An 18,124-nucleotide genomic window follows, 5' to 3' on the forward strand; every position below is an offset into this window, starting at 1 on the left:
CGGAGCGGCTGGGCCCGTGAGCCATGGCTGCTGAGCCTGCGCGTCTGGAGCCTGTGCTCCGCAACGGGAGAGGCCACAGCAGTGAGAGGCCTGCGTACCGCAAAAAAAAAAAAAAAACATGAACTCTTAAACTAAACTCTTGTCAAAGTGAAAAGAATCTTAACATGACAAGATTACCAGGAAAAAAAAAAGAAAAAAAATTGTGTTCTTGCTGCAGTGGTGAAAGTGTTTACTTTTTCCCTGTTGTTATTGCTTTTTAGCTATCGTGCCAGGTTCTGAAAAAATCAGAAGAATAGTTGAAGTCTTGAGAGCTGATGTAATTCGGGGCCTGGGGATTCAGCTTTTAGAGCAGGTGTATGATATTTTGGAAGAGGAGGATGAATTGGAAAGAGAGGTGAGTGTCCTATTAGCTGTGTCAGCTGCTTATGCTATGGAATTTTTTTAAAGGCCTTTTGAAATATAATTAACATACCATACATTTTACCCATTTTAAGTATACAATTCAGTGGTTTTTAATATGTTCACAGAGTTGTACAACCATCACCACATCGATGTTAGAACATTTAATTATCCCCAAAAGAAACCCTGTACTCACTGTCACTCCCCATTGTCCTATAGGCCTTTCACCCCTAAGCAACCACTAATAGTTCTGTCTCTATATCTGCCTATTCTGAACATTTCATTTAAATAGAGTTGTACAGAACTATGTGGTCTTTTGTGACTGATATCTTTCATTTAGCGTATGTTTTCAAGATTCATCCATGTTGTAGGGCACGTCATGTACTTCATTCTTTTATAAGACTGAATAGTATTCCATTGTATGGCTATACCACATATTGTTTATCTATTCACCACCTGATAGGTTGTTTCTACTTTTTAAAAAATTTATTTATTTATTTATTTTTGGCTGCATTGGGTGTTCATTGCTGCGCGCGGGCTTTCTCTAGTTGCGGAGAGCGGGGGCTACTCTTCGTTGCAGTGCACAGGCTTCTCATTGCGGTGGCTTTTCTTATTGTGGGGCGTGGGCTCTAGGCACGCAGGCTTCAGTAGGTGTGGCGTGTGGACTCAGTAGTTGTGGCTTGCGGGCTCTAGAGCGCAGGCTCAGTAGTTGTGGTACACACGCTTAGTTGCTCTGTGGCTTGTGGGATCTTCCTGGATCAGGGCTCAAACCTGTGTCCCCTGCATTGACAGGCGGATTCGTAAGCACTGCGCCAGCAGGGAAGCCCTGCTAAGTGTTCTTATCATGAAAAGGTGTTGGGTTTGTCAAATGCTTTCTATTTAGATGATCATGTAGTTTTCGTTTTTTATTCTGTGGATATGGTGTGTTGCATTAATTGGTTTTTGGATGTTAAATCATCCTTGTATTCCTGAGATAAATCCCACTTGGTCATAGTGTTTACTGCATCTTATATGTTGCTAGAGTCATGTTTCTAGTATTTTGTTGAGCGTTTTTGTGTCTGTGTTCACATGAGATATTGGTCTTCAGTTTTCTTTTCTTGTGATATTTTTATTGGTTTTGTTATCAGGGTAATACTGGCCTCAGAATGAGTTGGGGAGTTTCCCTCATCTTTCTTGGGAAGAATTAGTGAAGAACTGGTATTAATTCTTCTTGAAATGTTTGCTAGAATTCACCAATGAAGGCATCTGGGTGGGCCTTAGCTTTTCTTTGTGGGTAGTTTTTTGATAATAAATTCCGTGTCTTTACTTACTATATTCAGATTATTTGTTCTTCTCTTTCTAAAATTTCTGTCTTTCTAGGAATTGTCCTTTTCAACTAAGTTATCTAATTGGCATATAATTTTTTTTTTAATTTTTTAATTTAATTTTATTTTTGTAATACAGCATGTTCTTATTAGTCATCAATTTTATACAGATCAGAGTATACATGTCAATCCCAATCACCCAATTCATCACACCACCACCCCCACCCCCCTGCCGCTTTCCCCCCTTGGTGTCCATACGTTTGTTCTCTACATCTATATCTCAATTTCTGCCCTGCAAACCAGTTCATCTGTACCATTTTTCTAGGTTCCACATATATGCGTTAATATACAATATTTGTTTTTCTCTTTCTGACTTACTTCACTCTGTATGACAGTCTCTAGATCCATCCATGGCTCAACAAATTACCCAGTTTTGTTCCTTTTTATGGCTGAGTAATATTCCATTGTATATATATACCACATCTTCTTTATCCATTCGTCTGTCGATGGGCATTTAGGTTGCTTCCATGACCTGGCTATTGTAAATAGTGCTGCAATGAACATTGAGGTGCATGTGTCTTTTTGAATTATGGTTTTCCCTGGGTATATGCCCAGTAGTGGGATTGCTGGATAATATGGTAATTCTATTTTTAGTGGGTTTTTTTGTTTTGTTTTTTTGTTTTTTTTGCGGTATGCGGGCCTCTCACTGTTGTGGCCTCTCCTGTTGTGGAGCACAGGCTCCAGACGCGCAGGCTTAGCGGCCATGGCTCATGGGCCTAGCCGCTCCACGGCATGTGGGATCTTCCCAGACCGGGGCACGAACCCGTGTCCCCTGCATCGGCAGGCGGACTCTCAACCATTGCACCACCAGGGAAGCCCTGTTTATATATTTTGGAGATTAATCCTTTGTCCGTTGGTTCGTTTGCAAATATTTTCTCCCATTCTGAAGGCTGTCTTTTTGTCTTGTTTACGGTTTCCTTTGCTGTGCAAAAACTTTGTAGTATCATTAGGTTCCATTTGTTTATTTTTATTTTTATATCCATTACTCTAGGAGGTGGATCAAAAAAGATCTTGCTGTGATTTATGTCAAAGAGTGTTCTTCCTGTGTTTTCCTCTAAGAGTTTTATAGTGTCCGGTCTTACATTTAGGTCTCTAATCCATTTTGAGTTTATTTTTGTGCATGGTGTTAGGGAGTGTTCTAATTTCATTCTTTTACATGTAGCTGTCCAGTTTTCCCAGCACCACTTATTGAAGAGGCTGTCTTTTCTCCATTGTATATCCTTGCCTCCTTTGTCATAGATTAGTTGACTATAGGTGTGTGGGTTTCTCTCTGGGCTTTCTATCTTGTTCCATTGATCTGTATTTCTGTTTTTGTGCCAGTACCATATTGTCTTGATTACTGTAGCTTTGTAGTATAGTCTGAAGTCAGGGAGTCTGATTCCTCCAGCTCCGTTTTTTTCCCTCAAGACTGCTTTGGCTATTTGGAGTCTTTTGTGTCTCCATACAAATTTTAAGATATTTTTGTTCTAGTTCCATAAAAAATGCCATTGGTAATTTGATAGGGATTGCATTGAACCTGCAGATTGCTTTGGGTAATATAGTCATTTTCACAATGTTGATTCTTCCAATCCAAGAACATGGTATATCTCTCCATCTGTTGGTATCATCTTTAATTTCTTTCATCAGTGTCTAATAGTTTTCTGCATACAGGTCTTTTGTCTCCCTAGGTAGGTTTATTCCTAGGTGTTTTATGCTTTTTGTTGCAGCGGTAAATGGGAGTGTTTCCTTAATTTCTCTTTCAGATTTTTCATCATTAGTGTATAGGAATGCAAGAGATTTCTGTGCATTAATTTTGTATCCTGCAACTTTACCAAATTCATTGATTAGCTCTAGTAGTTTTCTGGTGGCATCTTTAGGATTCTCTATGTATAGTATCGTGTCATCTGCAAACAGTAACAGTTTTACTTCTTCTTTTCCAATTTGTATTCCTTTTATTTCTTTTTCTTCTCTGATTGCCGACACTAGGATTTCCAAAACTATGTTGAATAATAGCGGTGAGAGTGGACATCCTCGTCTTGTTCCTGATCTTAGAGGAAATGCTTTCAGTTTTTCACCATTGAGAATGATGTTTGCTGTGGGTTTGTCGTATATGGCCTTTATTATGTTGAAGTAGGTTCCCTCTGTGCCCATTTTCTGGAGAGTTTTTATCACAGATGAGTGTTGAATTTTGTCAAAAGCTTTTTCTGCATCTATTGAGGTGATAGTATGGTTTTTCTCCTTCAATTTGTTAATATGGTGTATCACATTGACTGATTTACATATGTTGAAGAATCCTTGCATCCCTGGGATAAATCCCACTTGAACATGGTGTATGATCCTTTTAATGTGTTGTTGGATTCTGTTTGCTGGTATTTTGTTGAGGATTTTTGCATCTATATTCATCAGTGATATTGGTCTGTAATTTTCTTTTTTTTGTAGTATCTTTGTCTGGTTTTGGTATCAGGGTGATGGTGGCCTCATAGAATGAATTTGGGAGTGTTCCTTCCTCTGCAATTTTTTGGAAGAGTTTGAGAAGGATGGGTGTTAGCTCTTCTCTAAATGTTTGATAGAATTCACCTGTGAAGCCATCTGGTCCTGGACTTTTGCTTGTTGGAAGATTTTTAATCACAGTTTCAATTTCAGTGCCTGTGATTGGTCTGTTTATATTTTCTATTTCTTCTTGGTTCAGTCTTGGAAGGTTATACCTTTCTAAGAATTTGCCCATTTCTTCCAGGTTGTCCATGTTATTGTCATAGAGCTGCTTGTAGTAGTCTCTTAGGATGCTTTGTATTTCTTTGATGTCTGTTGTAACTTCTCCTTTTTCATTTCTAATTTTATTGATTTGAGTTCTCTCCCTCTTTTTCTTGATGAGTCTGGCTAATGGTTTATCAATTTTGTTTATCTTCTCAAAGAACCAGCTTTTAGTTTTATTGATCTTTGCTATTGTTTTCTTTGTTTCTATTTCATTTATTTCTGATCTGATTTTTATGATTTCTTTCCTTCTGCTAACTTTGGGCTTTGTTTGTTCTTCTTTCTCTAGTTTCTTTAGGTGTAAGGTTAGATTGTTTATTTGAGATTTTTCTTGTTTCTTGAGGTAGGCTTTAGCTGTAAACTTCCCTCTTAGAACTGCTTTTGCTGCATCCCATAGGTTTTGGATCATTGTGTTTTCATTATCATTTGTCTCTAGGTATTTTTTGATTTCCTTTTTGATTTCTTCAGTGATCTGTTGGTTATTTAGTAACGTATTGTTCAGCCTCCATGTTTGTGTTTTTTACGACTTTTTCCCTGTAATTCATTTCTAATCTCATAGCGTTGTGGTCAGAAAAGATGCTTGATATGATTTCAGTTTTCTTAAATTTACTGAGGCTTTATTTGTGACCCAAGATGTGATCTATCCTGGAGAATGTTCTATGCACACTTGAGAAGAAAGTGTAATCTGCTGTTTTTGGATGGAATGTCCTATAAATAGCAATTAAATCTATCTGGTCTATTGTGTCATTTAAAGCATGTGTTTCCTTATTTATTTTCATTTTGGATGAGCTGTCCATTGGTTTAAGTGAGGTGTTAAAGTCCCCCACTATTATTGTGTTACTGTCGATTTCCTCTTTTATAGTTGTTAGCAGTTGCCTTATGTATTGAGGTGCTCCTATGTTGGGTGCATGTATACTTATAATTGTTATATCTTCTTCTTGGATTGATCCCTTGGTCATTATGTAGTGTCTTTCCTTGTCTCTTGTAACATTCTTTATTTTAAAGTCTATTTTATCTGATATGAGTATTGCTACTCCAGCCTTCTTTTGATTTCCATTTGCATGGAATATGTTTTTACATCCCCTCACATTCAGTCTGTATGTGTCCCTAGGTCTGAAGTGGGTCTCTTGTAGACAGCATATATATGGGTCTTGTTTTTGTATCCATTCAGCGAGCCTGTGTCTTTTGGTTGGAGCATTTAATCCATTTATGTTTAAGGTAATTATCGATATGTATGTTCCTATGACCATTTTCTTAATTGTTTTGGGTTTGTTTTTGTAGGTCCTTTTCTTCTCTTGTGTTTCCCACTTAGAGAAGTTCCTTTAGCATTTGTTGTAGAGCTGGTTTGGTGGTGCAGAATTCTCTTAGCTTTTGCTTGTCTGTAAAACTTTTGATTTCTCCATCGAATCTGAATGAGATCCTTGCCAGGTAGAGTAATCTTGGTTGTAGATTCTTCCCTTTCATCTCTTTAAGTATATCATGCCACTCCCTTCTGGCTTGTAGAGTTTCTGCTGAGAAATCAGCTGTTAACCATATGGGAGTTCCCTTGTATGTTATTTGTCATTTTTCCCTTGTTGCTTTCAATAATTTTTCTTTGTCTTTAATTTTTGCCAATTTGATTACTATGTGTCTCAGTGTTTCTCCTTGGGTTTATCCTTTATGGGACTCTCTGTGCTTCCTGGACTTGGGTGACTATTTCCTTTCCCATGTTAGGGAAGTTTCTGACTGTAATCTCTTCAAATATTTTCTCAGGTCCTTTCTCTCTCTCTTCTCCTTCTGGGACCCCTATAATTCAAATCTTGTTGCATTTAATGTTGTCCCAGAGGTCTTTTAGGCTGTCTTTATTTCTTTTCATTCTTTTCTCTTTTTTTTTTGCAGTATGCGGGCCTCTCACTGTTGTGGCCTCTCCCGTTGTGGAGCACAGGCTCCAGACACGCAGGCCCAGCAGCCGTGGCTCACGGGCCCAGCCACTCCGCGGCATGTGGGATCCTCCCGGACCAGGGCACGAACCCGTGTCCCCTGCATCGGCAGGCGGACTCACAATCACTGCGCCGCCAGGGAAGCCCTCATTCTTTTTTCTTTATTCAGTTCCGCAGCAGTGAATTCCATCATTCTGTCTTCCAGGTCACTTATGTGTTCTGCCTCAGTTATTCTGCTATTGATTCCTTCTAGTGTATTTTTCATTTCAGATATTATGTTGTTAATCTCTGTTTGTTTGTTCTTTAATTCTTCTTGCTCATTGTTAAACATTTCTTGCATCTTCTTGATCTTTGCCTCCATTCTTTTTCCGAGGTCCTGGATCATCTTCACTGTCATTATTCTGAATTCTTTTTCTGGAAGGTTGTCTATCTCCACTTCATTTAGTTGTTTTTCTGGGGTTTTATCTTGTTCCTTCATGTGGTACATAGCCCTCTGCCTTTTCATCTTGTCTATCTTTCTGTGAATGTGGTTTTTGTTCCACAGGCTGCAGCATTGTAGGTCTTCTTGCTTCTGCTGTCTGCCCTCTGGTGGATGAGGCTATCTAAGAGGCTTGTGCAAGTTTCCTGATGGGAGGGACTGGTGCTGGGTAGAGCTGGCTGTTGCTTTTGTGGGAAGAGGTCAGTAAAACTTTAATCCACTTGTCTGCTGATGGGTGGGGCTGGGTTCCCTCCCTGTTCGTTGTTTGGCCTGAGGTGACCCAAGACTGGAACCTATCTGGGCTCTTTGGTGGGGCTAATGGCAGACTCTGGGAGGGCTCATGCCAAGGAGTACTTCCCAGAACTTCTGCTGCCAGTGTCCTTGTCCTCACAGTGAGACACAGCCACCCCCTGCCTCTGCAGGAGACCCTCCAACACTAGCAGGTAGGTCTGGTTCAGTCTCCTATGGGGTCACTGCTCCTTCCCCTGTGTCCCGATGCACACACTACTTTGTGTGTGCCCTCCAAGAGTGGAGTCTCTGTTTCCCCCAGTGCTGTCGAAGTCCTGCAGTCAATTCCCAGTAGCCTTCAAAGTCTGATTCTCTAGGAATTCCTCCTCCCAGTGCCGGACCCCCATGTTGGGAAGCCTGACGTGGGGTTCAGAACCTTCACTCCAGTGGGTGGACTTCTGTGGTATAAGTGTTCTCCTGTTTGTGAGTCACCCACCCAGCAGTTATGGGATTTGATTTTACTGTGATTGCACCCCTCCTACCATCTCACTGTGTCTTCTCCTTTGTCTTTGGATGTGGGGTATCTTTTTTGGTGAGTTCCAGTGTCTTCCTGTCAATGATTGTCCAGCAGCTAGTTGTGATTCTGGTGTTCTCACAAGAGGGAGTGAGAGCACAGCCTTCTACTCAGCCATCTTGGTTCAGGGCCCACACACCGGCATACAATTATTAATAAAAATTCTTCTTAATATTTTTTATTTCTGTAAGGTTGGTTGTTTAGGAGTGTATTGTTTAATTTCCACATATATTTGCACAAATATATTACATTTTTCTATTTTATAGGTTCAACAGTGTATTATATACATGCTGGATTTTTAAATTACAGTAAAATACACATAACTTCAAATTTAGCATTTTAACCATTTTTAAGTATTTGGTTCAGTGGCCTTAAGTATGTTTACATTATTGTGCAAACATCACCACCATCCATCTCCAGAACTTTTTGCATTTTGCAAAACTGAAACTCTGTACCAATTAAACAAAAACTCCCCACTTACCCCTCCTACCAGCTCCTGGCAACTACCATTCTAATTTCTGTGTCTATGAATTTAACTACACTAAGCCTTGATATAAAGCCTAAACACAGCATCTAGAAAAAGTAAAACTCGCCTGTAAAGAAAACTTCAGGCCCAGATGGCTTTGCTGTGAATTCTTCCAATCATCTAAGGAAGAAATAACACAAATCCTACACAAATTCTTTAGAAAACAGAAAAAGAAGGGACATTTCCCATTTCTCCCCATAAGCCCAGAACAACTGTGATACCAAAACCCAACAAGGACACTACATGAAAAAAACATGAGACCAGTATCTCTCATGAACATCTTAATCATCTAGTATTTTGCTGAAGATTTTTGCATCAGTGGTCAAAAGGGATATTAGTGTATATTTTTCTTTTCCTATAGTGTCCCTGTTTGGCCCTAGCACCAGGGCAATCCTGGCCTCATAAATGAGGCAGGAAGTGCTCCTTCCTCATTAACTCTCTGAAGAGTTTGAGAAGGATTGGTATCAGTTCCTGTCCAAATGTTTGGCAGAATTCACCAGCAAAGGTCCAGGGCCTTTCCTTGTTAGGAGGTTTAGGTTACTGATTCAGTCTCCTTGCTAGTTATGGGGATATTCAGATTTTCTATTTCTTCATGATTCAGTTTTGGTAGGTTTTATGTTTCTTGGAATTTGTCCATTTATGCAACTTGTTGGTGTACGATTGTTCATAGTACTTTCTTTCTTTTTTTCTTTCTTTTTTTTTTTTTTTTTTTTTTGCGTACGCGGGCCTCTCACTGCTGTGGCCTCTCCCGTTGCGGAGCACAGGCTCCAGATGCGCAGGCTCAGCGGCCATGGCTCACGGGCCCAGCCACTCCGCGGCATGTGGGATCCTCCGAGACCGGGGCACGAACCCGCGTCCCCTGCATCGGCAGGTGGACTCTCAACCACTGCGCCACCAGGGAAGCCCCATTGTACTTTCTTAGAATCCTTTTTATTTCTTTTTATTAGAGTGGTAGTAACGTCCCAAATCCATTTCAGATTTTAGTAATTTGAGTCTTTTTTTTCTAAGTATAGCTAAAGGTTTGTCAATTTTGTTCATCTTTCTGAAGAACCAACTTTTGCTTATTTTGATTTTTTTCTATTTTTCTGTTCGCAATTATATTCATCTCAGCTCTAATCTTATTATTTCCTTCCTTCTGCTACTTTTAGGTTTAATTTGTTCTTTTTTCTATTTCTTTAGGCTGCAAAGTTAGGTTGTTGACTTGAAATCTTTTTTTTTTTTTTTAAATATTTATTTATTTATTTGGTTGTATCAGGTCTTAGCTGCCTGCTGGTGGGATATTCACTGCCACATGTGGAATCTTTCTTGTGGCATGCGGGATCTTTAGCTGCAGCATGTGAACACTTAGTTGCAACATGTGAGATCTAGTTTCCTGACCAGGGATTGAACCCAGGCCCCCTGCATTGGGAGCGCGGAGTCTTAGCCACTGGACTACCAGGGAAGTCCCCAAATCTTTTTTCTTTTTTAACATAAGCATTTACAGCTATAAATTACCCCCTTAGCACTGCTTTTGCTGCATCTCATAAGTTTTGGTTATATTGTTCTTATTTTCATTTGTCTCTCAATATCTTAAATTTCCCTTGTGATTTCTTCTTTGGTGCATTGGAGTGTGTTATTTAATTTCCGTAAATGTGTGAATATTCTAGTTTCCTTCTGTCATTGATTTCTAACTTCATCCTGTTGTGGTCAGAGAAGATACTTTATATGTTCTTTTTAATCTATTGAGACTTAGTTTGTGGCCTAACATATATATCTCTTCTGGAAAATGTTTCATGTACACTTGAGAAGGGTGTGTATCCTATTATTGTTGGGTAGAATATTCCCTATATGTCTGTTAGATCTAGTTAGTTTTTGCATTGTTCAACTCCTCTGTTTTCGTATCTTCTGTCTGGTTGTCTTATCCATTATTGGGAGTGTGAAGTTTCCAACTATTATTTGTAGAACTATTTTTTCCTTTAATTCTGTCAAATTTGGCGTCAAATATTTTGATGGTCTGTTATTAGGTGCATAAACGTTTATAATTATTATATCTTCCTGCCGTATTGATCCTTTTGTTAATGTATGTCATTGTGTCTTGTAACCTTTTTTGTCTTCAAGTCTGTTTTGTCTGATATTAGTATAGTCACCCCTGCTCTCTTTTGGTTACTATTTGCATGGGATATCTTTTTCAGTCCTTTCATTTTCAATCTGTTTTGGATCTAAAGTCTCTTGTAGAAAGCATATAGTTCTTTAAAAAATTAATTAATTAATTAATTATATTTTTGGCTGCATTGGGTCTTCGTTGCTATGCACGAGCTTTCTCTAGTTGCGACGAGTGGGGGCTGTTCTTCGTTGCGGTGCGTGGGCTTCTCATTGTGGTGGCTTTTCTTGTTGCGGAGCACAGGCTTTAGGTGCGTGAGCTTCAGTAGTTGTGGCACACGGGCTCAGTAGTTGCAGCTCACAGGCTCTAGAGCCCCGGCTCAGTAGTTGTGGCACACAGGCTTTGTTGCTCCGCAGCATGTGGGATCTGCCCAGACCAGGGCTCGAACCATGTCCCCTGCATTGGCAGGCGGATTCTTAACTACTGCGCCACCAGGGAAGCCCCAGAAAGCATATAGTTTTGTTAACAATTCTGCCAATTTCCGTCTTTGTGATTGGAGAGTTTAATTCATTTACACTTAAGCAATTACTGATAAGGAGGAACTTCCATTATTTTGCTGTTTGTTTTCTATATGCTTTATAGCTTTTTCTGTCCCTAATGCCCTGTATTACTGCCTTCTTTTATGTTTAGTACTTCTTTTTTTTTGTAGTGAAACGTTTTAATTCCCTTTTCATTTCCTTTAGTGTATATTCTATAACTATTTTCTTTGAGGTTATCATGGAGATTACATTTAACATCCTAGTTTTAATACTCAAATCTGAATTTATACCAGCTTAACTTAAAAAATCTGCTGCTTTAAAGCTCTGTCTTCACCCCTTTTGGCTATTGATGTCACAGAATTACATCTTTATGTATTGTGTAACCAAAAACATAAACTAGTAATTGGTTTTTTTTTTAATGCATTAGTCTCTTAAATTTTGAAGAAAACAAAATGTGGAACAAACCAAAGTTATATTAGTATTAGACTAATAACTTTTTAGACTAATAATTTTTTTTAGTGTATTAGTGTCTTAAATCATGTAGAAAATAAAAAATGGAATTACAAACCATTGTTATAACACCAGCTTTGATAATTGCCCATGTATTTACCTTTACTGAGATCTTTATTTCTTCATACAGCTTTGAGTTACTGTCTAGTATGCTTTCATATCTGCCTGCATGACTTCCTTTGGTATTTCTTGCAGGGCAGGTCTAGTGGTAATAAACTTCTTCATCATTTATCTGGAAATGTCTTAAGTTCTCCCCCACACAGTTTTATTGAGAAATAATTGATATGTAACACTGTGTTAGTTTAAGGTATACAGCATAATGATTTGGTATATGTATATACTTTGAAATGATTACCACAATAAGTTTAGTTAGCATCTATCATCTGTCATAAATTTTTTTTCTTGTGATGAGAACTTTTAAGATCTACTATTAGCAACTTCCAAATGTACAATAAAGTACAATTAACTATAGTTACCATGCTGTATATTGTATCCCCAAAACTCACCAGAAGTTTCTACGTTTTCACCACCTTTACCCATTTCCTTCACCCCCACTCCCCGCCTCTGGCAACCACCAGTCTGTTGTCTCTTTCTATGAGTTTGGTTTTTTTCAGATTCTGCATGTAAATGAGCTCATACAGTATTTGGCTTTCTCTTTCTGACTTATTTCACTTAGCATAATATCTTCAAGGTCCATCCATGTTGTTGCAGATGGCAAGATTTCCTTCTTTTTTATTTCACTTTTGCAGGACATTTTTGCCAGATACAGGATTCTTGGTTGACAGTTTTTTTCACTTTGAAAATATCATCCAACTGCCTTTTGGCTTCCAAAGTTTCTCATAAGAAATCTGCTTATTATCTTACTGAGGAATCCCTTGCATGTGAAGAGTTGCTCCTTTCTTGTTGCTTTCAAGATTGTCTTTGGCATTTGACAGTTTGATTATAATGTGTCTGAATGTGAACTCTTTGTGTTCATCCTACTTGGAGTTTGTTGAGATTCTTTGATGTTTATATTCATGTCTTTCATCAAACTTGGGAAGTTTCTGGCTATTATTTCTTTAAGTAATTTCAGTTCCTCTTTCTGTCTTCTTCTGGGACTCCCACAATACCTGTTAGTCCCTTTAAATCCCTTGGAAGTTGCTTCAGCTGAAGGCTGTGGTGTTTGTAACAATGTCAATGAGCGTTGCAGCAGTGGTTGCCTGCCTCTGTGTCTGCCCCTCTGTGATGAGAAGCAGCAATCAGCTGTCAGTACAGAGATCCCTAGTACTTGGAAGACAAGATTCTTATTGCCTACCCTGGCTCCTACAAGCTATCTACAGGCTGCTCCAGGAATGTTGGACAGCTACCTGCTCTTGGTGGAGGGGGTGCTAAGAGCTGAAATTGACTGGAATTAACCAAAATTTACCATCCAAGCCTTCCCCTGAATGTTTCAAGCCTTTAATAGACTCCAGAGTTCCAAAATAGTTACATCTGGCAGGTTCTGACAGTGCAATTTTTGTCCATGTGAGGAGATAGATTCCTGGTGCTTCTTCCTCCTCCAGCATCTTCTATACATATTGTATTATACAATTGCTTTTTTTTTTTTTTTGCGTTACGCGGGCCTCTCACTGTTGTGGCCTCTCCCGTTGCGGAGCACAGGCTCCGGACGCGCAGGCTCAGCGGCCACGGCCCACGGGCCCAGCCATTCCGCGGCACGTGGGATCCTCCCGGACCGGGGCACGAACCCGCGTCCCCTGCATTGGCAGGCGGACTCTCAACCACTGTGCCACCAGGGAAGCCCTATACAATTGCTTTTTAAATCAGTTCAGAGAAGAAAAGGAGAAGCAATTTGTATTTATATTGTTTTTATTTACATAATTACCTTCATCAGTGCTTTTCCTGTTTTCATGTAAATTGGAATTATTGCCTGGGGTCTCTTGCTTTCAGCCTGATGAGATTCCTTTGGTAGTTCTTGCAAGGCAAGTCTGCTAGTCACAAATTCTGTTTTTGTTTATCTGGGAATATCTTTATTTTGCCTTCTTTTTTTTTTTTTTTTGCGGTACGAGGGCCTCTCACTGCTGTGGCCTCTCCGGTTGCGGAGCACAGGCGTTGGACTCGCAGGCTCAGCGGCCATGGCTCACGGGCCCAGCCGCTCCACAGCATGTGGGATCTTCCCGGACCAGGGCACAAACCTATGTCCCCTGCACCGGCAGGTGGACTCTCAACCACTGCGCCACCAGGGAAGCCCCTTGCCTTCATTTTTGAAAGATAGCCTTACTGGATATGCGATTCTTAGTTGACAGTTTTTTCTTTGAGTTCTTTGAATATGTTATCCCACTGCCTTCTGGCCTTCATTGTTTATGATAAGTCAGCTGTTAATGTTATTGGGGTTCTCTTGTAAGTACTGAGTCATTTTTCTCTTGCTGCTTTCAAGATTTTCTTCTTGCCTTTGGCTTTCAGCACTTTTACTTTGTTGTTGTAATATTGCTTTTTGTTATTTTTTTAAATTTATTTTTTCTTATTGAGATAACATTGGTTTATAACATTATATAAGTTGCATGTGTACAACCTTACATTTTGACTTCTGTATACATTACAGCATCAGGACTTTTACTTTAATGTGTCCATGTGTGGATCTCTTTGAGATGATCCTGCTTAGAGTTCATTGAGATTCCTGGATGTGTAGATTGTTTTTTTAAAAATTTGGGAAATTTTCAGCCAATATTCTTCAAATATTTTTTCTGCTCCTTTTCTCTCTCCTCTTCCTCTGGTACTCCCATTTTACATGTGCTGTTGTGCTTAATGGTGTCTTACATTTCTCTGAAACTGTTCATTTTTCTTCATTTTCTTTTCTCTCTGTTCTTTGGATTGCATAATCTCTGTTGATCTATCTCCAAGCTCACTTATTCTCTCTGCCAGTTCAAATATACTGTTTAGCCTCCCAGGTGAATTTTTTCATTTGTTATTGCACTTTTCAACTCCAGAATTTCAATTTGGTTTTTTAAATGCCTTCTTTCTCTTGTCAGTATTCTCTGTTTGATGTGTCATTGTCATCATACCTTTCTTTACTTCTGTAATCATGATTTCCTTTAGTTCTGTGAACATGCTCATAATCCCTACTTTGATGTTTTTGTATGTTAAATCCAACATCTGGTTGCTCTCACAGGCAGTTTATCTTGCCTGCTTTTATTCTAGTGTATGTGTCATACTATTCTGTTTCTTTGCATGTCTCATAACTTTTTGTTGGAAACTAGACATTTTAGATAATAAATGGTTACAAGTCTGAGTATTGGCCTCCAGTGGTGGGGGGTTGTTATTGTTATTTGCTTGTTTATTTGTTTAGTGATTGGCTGGATTATATTAGTAAAGTCTATGAACCCCTTACCCTAGTCCCCACAATGTAAAGCCTCTGATGTTGCCCCTTAGGGTACAGCCTTGGGTATGTTCACAGCTACCTTGGAATGACAGTGGGTTTGGCAGAGCGCTCTTTATTTATTATTTATTTTGGCTGCACTGGGTCTTAGTTGCAGCATGCGGGATCTTTTAGTTGCAGCATGTGGACTTCTTAGTTGCGGCATGCGAATTCTTATTTGCGGCACGCATGCGGGATCTAGTTCCCGACCCCGGGGATCAAACCCAGACCCCCTGCCTTGGGAGCATGGAGTCTTACCCACCGGACCATCAAGGAAGTCCCTGGCAGAGCTCTCTTGATGCTCCCTTTCCCAGACTTCACCCAGATGTTTTTTGGTTGCCAGCTGATCGCTTTTATTGTTCTCAGTAATGCCCTGGGGCTACATTGCTCCAAAGGCAGATCCAATCAAAGCTGAGCTCCTTTGAAGAGGTAGTTCCCAAACTTAGTGTTTGAGATTTTTTTCTGAACCCAGGGCCCCTCCAGCTTCTTGGTTCTTTTAAAGTAGCTGGCGTACAGTTTAGCCTATATCCAATGTACCTAGTACTAATCTCCTCCCAGTTGCCTTTCACCACTACCTCCAGTTTTTGAGAGCACCCTTAGGCTTGAATTCTCCACACTCTGTTCCAAATGAAGTCAGTTCATTAAAGACTTGGTGCTTATTTTATGTCTTGCTTCTACCCCCAGGCAAAATCTGGGAGCACAGCTCCGGAGCTGAGAGTGGGAACAGTAGCTTGCTTGTCTCTCTGAGTGATACCCCCACTTTGGAAGCTCAGAGGGGGTGAGAGGCAGTAGCATCTGGTCTTCTTGGCATGCTTCACCCAGCATGGAAACTTCACTTTATGGTCTGGGGCAAAGGTGATTGGGGTCCCCGTATTTTCAGTGGCCCTGTACCCAAGATAGAGCCTCTATCCTACATGTCTGAGCTGGGCATAAAAAGGAAGCTCCCACCTCTTGGCTGCACTCTCCCAAAGCTTACTGTCACCATCAGGTATTGGGGGCAGGATGAAATATGCTGATGTCCTGCCCCTCCCAGGAAGATTGCCTTCCAACTAGGAGTTAGGGGGAAAGAAGTTTCTTGACTTCACCAGTGTAGTGAAGTTTTTGTCTCACCGAGCTGGAGTGGGGAAGGAGACATTTCATTTTAATTCAGTTCACTGACCCTCATTGTTCTTAGTAGCTTTACTGTTTTTAACTGAGTTTTAGTAGATTTTCTTGAAAAAAAAAAGGGTCCCTATTTGCTGTATGCCCTAATGACCATTTCCAGAGACTTTAAATGGTTGGTTTTTTAAATATTTTCACCAGTTTCACTGAAGAGGGGTCTGCAGAGCTTCTCACGCTGTCATGCTGGATGTGGAACCAATTAGGATTACATTTTATTTTTATTATTATTTTAAAATTTATTTATTTATTTATTTTTGGCTGCATGGGGTCTTCATTGCTGTGTGCGGACTTTCTCTAGTTGCAGTGAGCAGGGGCTATTCTTCATTGTGGTGCGTGGGCTTCTCATTGTGGTGGCTTCTCTTGTTGTGGAGCACGGGCTCTAGGTGCACAGTCTTCAGTAGTTGTGGCTCACAGGCTCTAGAGTGCAGGTTCAGTAGTTGTGGCACATGGGCTTAGTTGCTCCACGGCATGTGGGATCTTCCCGGACCAGGGCTCGAACCTGTGTCCCCTGTATTGGCAAGCGGATTCTTAACCACTGTGCCACCAGGGAAGCCCCAGGATTACATTTTAGGTTTAGTTGTTATGTCTCCTTTAATCTGGAACAGTTACTGAGTCTGTTTTTCATGACCTTGACGTTTTTGAAGAGTATAGGCCATGTGTTTTATAAAATGCCCCTCAGATTGGGTGTGTTTGATGTTTCCTCATGAATAGATCCAGATTATGCATTTTTGGTAGGAATACCACAAAGGTGATGTTGTGTCCTTCTCAGTTCATTGTATCAGGAAGTGCATGACATCTGTTTAACATATTATTAAATGTTATTTCAATTTCAGGCATTTCTTTCAACAGACATATTTTGAGTATCAAATAGTCCGTTTTTTTTTTATTACTAGTCAGTTTGAATTTTATGTTAATTGGTTGTATTATTTTTTAAATGCCTTTACTGAGTTATCTATGGGATTGATTTTGTTTTATCAATTCTAATATTGTTTTTTTCCCCTTTAATTAATTTATTTTCTCCATTTCATGTGTGTGATATGAAATGGAATGTCTAGGTTTCTAATAAGGATAACAGGTGTTTGGTGGCTTTTTTTTTAATTACTTTTTATTAGAGTATAGTTACTTTACAATCTAATATTCTAATATTGCTGTGTTTTATTGATTTTAAGAGCTCTTTATACATTAATGGTATTAATTCTTTGGCATGTAGCAAATATTTTCCTTAGTTTATTGTTTGCTCTTTAATTTCTTATGACTATTTTTTGGTATGTTGACATTTAAAATTTTTATGTAAACAGAACTATTAGTATTGTCCCATAAGGTTTCTGCTCTTGGTATCATGCTTAGAATAGCCCTTTTAAGGTTACAGAAATATTTTTTTCTACTATATACTGATTTTTTTTTTTTTTATGTTTCCCAAATAGGTACGTTTGCGGGAGCACATGGGTGAAAAGTATGTGACTTACAATGTGAAAGCTCACCAGTTAAAATTTTTTGAAGATAATGTAAAATTTTGAGAACTTACCTAATCTGCTGCCAGAATGAAACTATTTTCAAACGTTTTTGGCTTAAACAAAAACAAACAAACCTATAATAATGACTGGAGTCCATTCACCATCCTTATATTTTGTTGGGCCTTTTTTTACTAGAAAAAAATTGGACAGAGTAATATGAAGCAAGCTTATTACAAAAGAAAAAAACCTTTGGCTATCTTATTCTCTTTATGAGGGAAAATCTGTTGTACGACGTTTATTTGGTTACTGTTTACTGAGCCTTAAACCAACTTGATATCTAGAACTATTTTTTTTAAGGTACTTATTAGCTTGAATACAGGGATATAACATACTGGATTGGAAGTTTTATATTATACTAGAGTGACGAAAGCAATAGGAGAAATAAATGACATATATCCAGTGACACTACTTTTTACTGTTAATAACCTTAAGTAGAAGTTGATAAATTATTTTTTTTATTATTCTGGGAGTAGATTTAAAGATATGGCATTATATATAGTACTTGAGCATTGAATTCCTTTTTTTGCATATTGATGGATGTTTTAACATTTTATTTCCATTTAATATGGACCTCATTCAGGGTATACAAGAAATGAAACTAGGAGTTATTTTGGGCTAGTAAATCAATATGTTTTTACATACTGGATTTTTTTTTTTTCTTTTTAAGATTTATTTTTCCATCAGCGAAAACATTCCTTAAACGCTAATTCC

At 39.0% G+C, this 18,124-nt stretch overlaps 1 protein-coding gene across 3 annotated transcripts in view; it reads left to right on the top strand.

Moving 5' to 3' along the window:
* The window catches only part of NEK4 (NIMA related kinase 4), a 45,460-nt gene extending 27,381 nt beyond the window's left edge, over positions 1-18,079 (top strand). For 2 of the 3 annotated variants that reach the window (XM_030867418.2, XM_030867419.2), the window contains exons 14-15: positions 261-394; positions 17,324-18,079. In XM_030867418.2, the coding sequence (XP_030723278.2) occupies positions 261-394; positions 17,324-17,416 (227 nt within the window). In that variant the 3' untranslated portion in view covers positions 17,417-18,079. Of the gene's footprint in view, positions 1-260; positions 395-6,371; positions 7,091-17,323 lie in introns of all 3 variants that reach the window. The other variant, XR_009565898.1, reaches the window with a different exon arrangement.
* Positions 18,080-18,124: the final 45 nt, after the last annotated feature.

Source organism: Globicephala melas, chromosome 11 (genome assembly GCF_963455315.2).
Source record: "Globicephala melas chromosome 11, mGloMel1.2, whole genome shotgun sequence".
NCBI lineage: Eukaryota > Metazoa > Chordata > Mammalia > Artiodactyla > Delphinidae > Globicephala > Globicephala melas.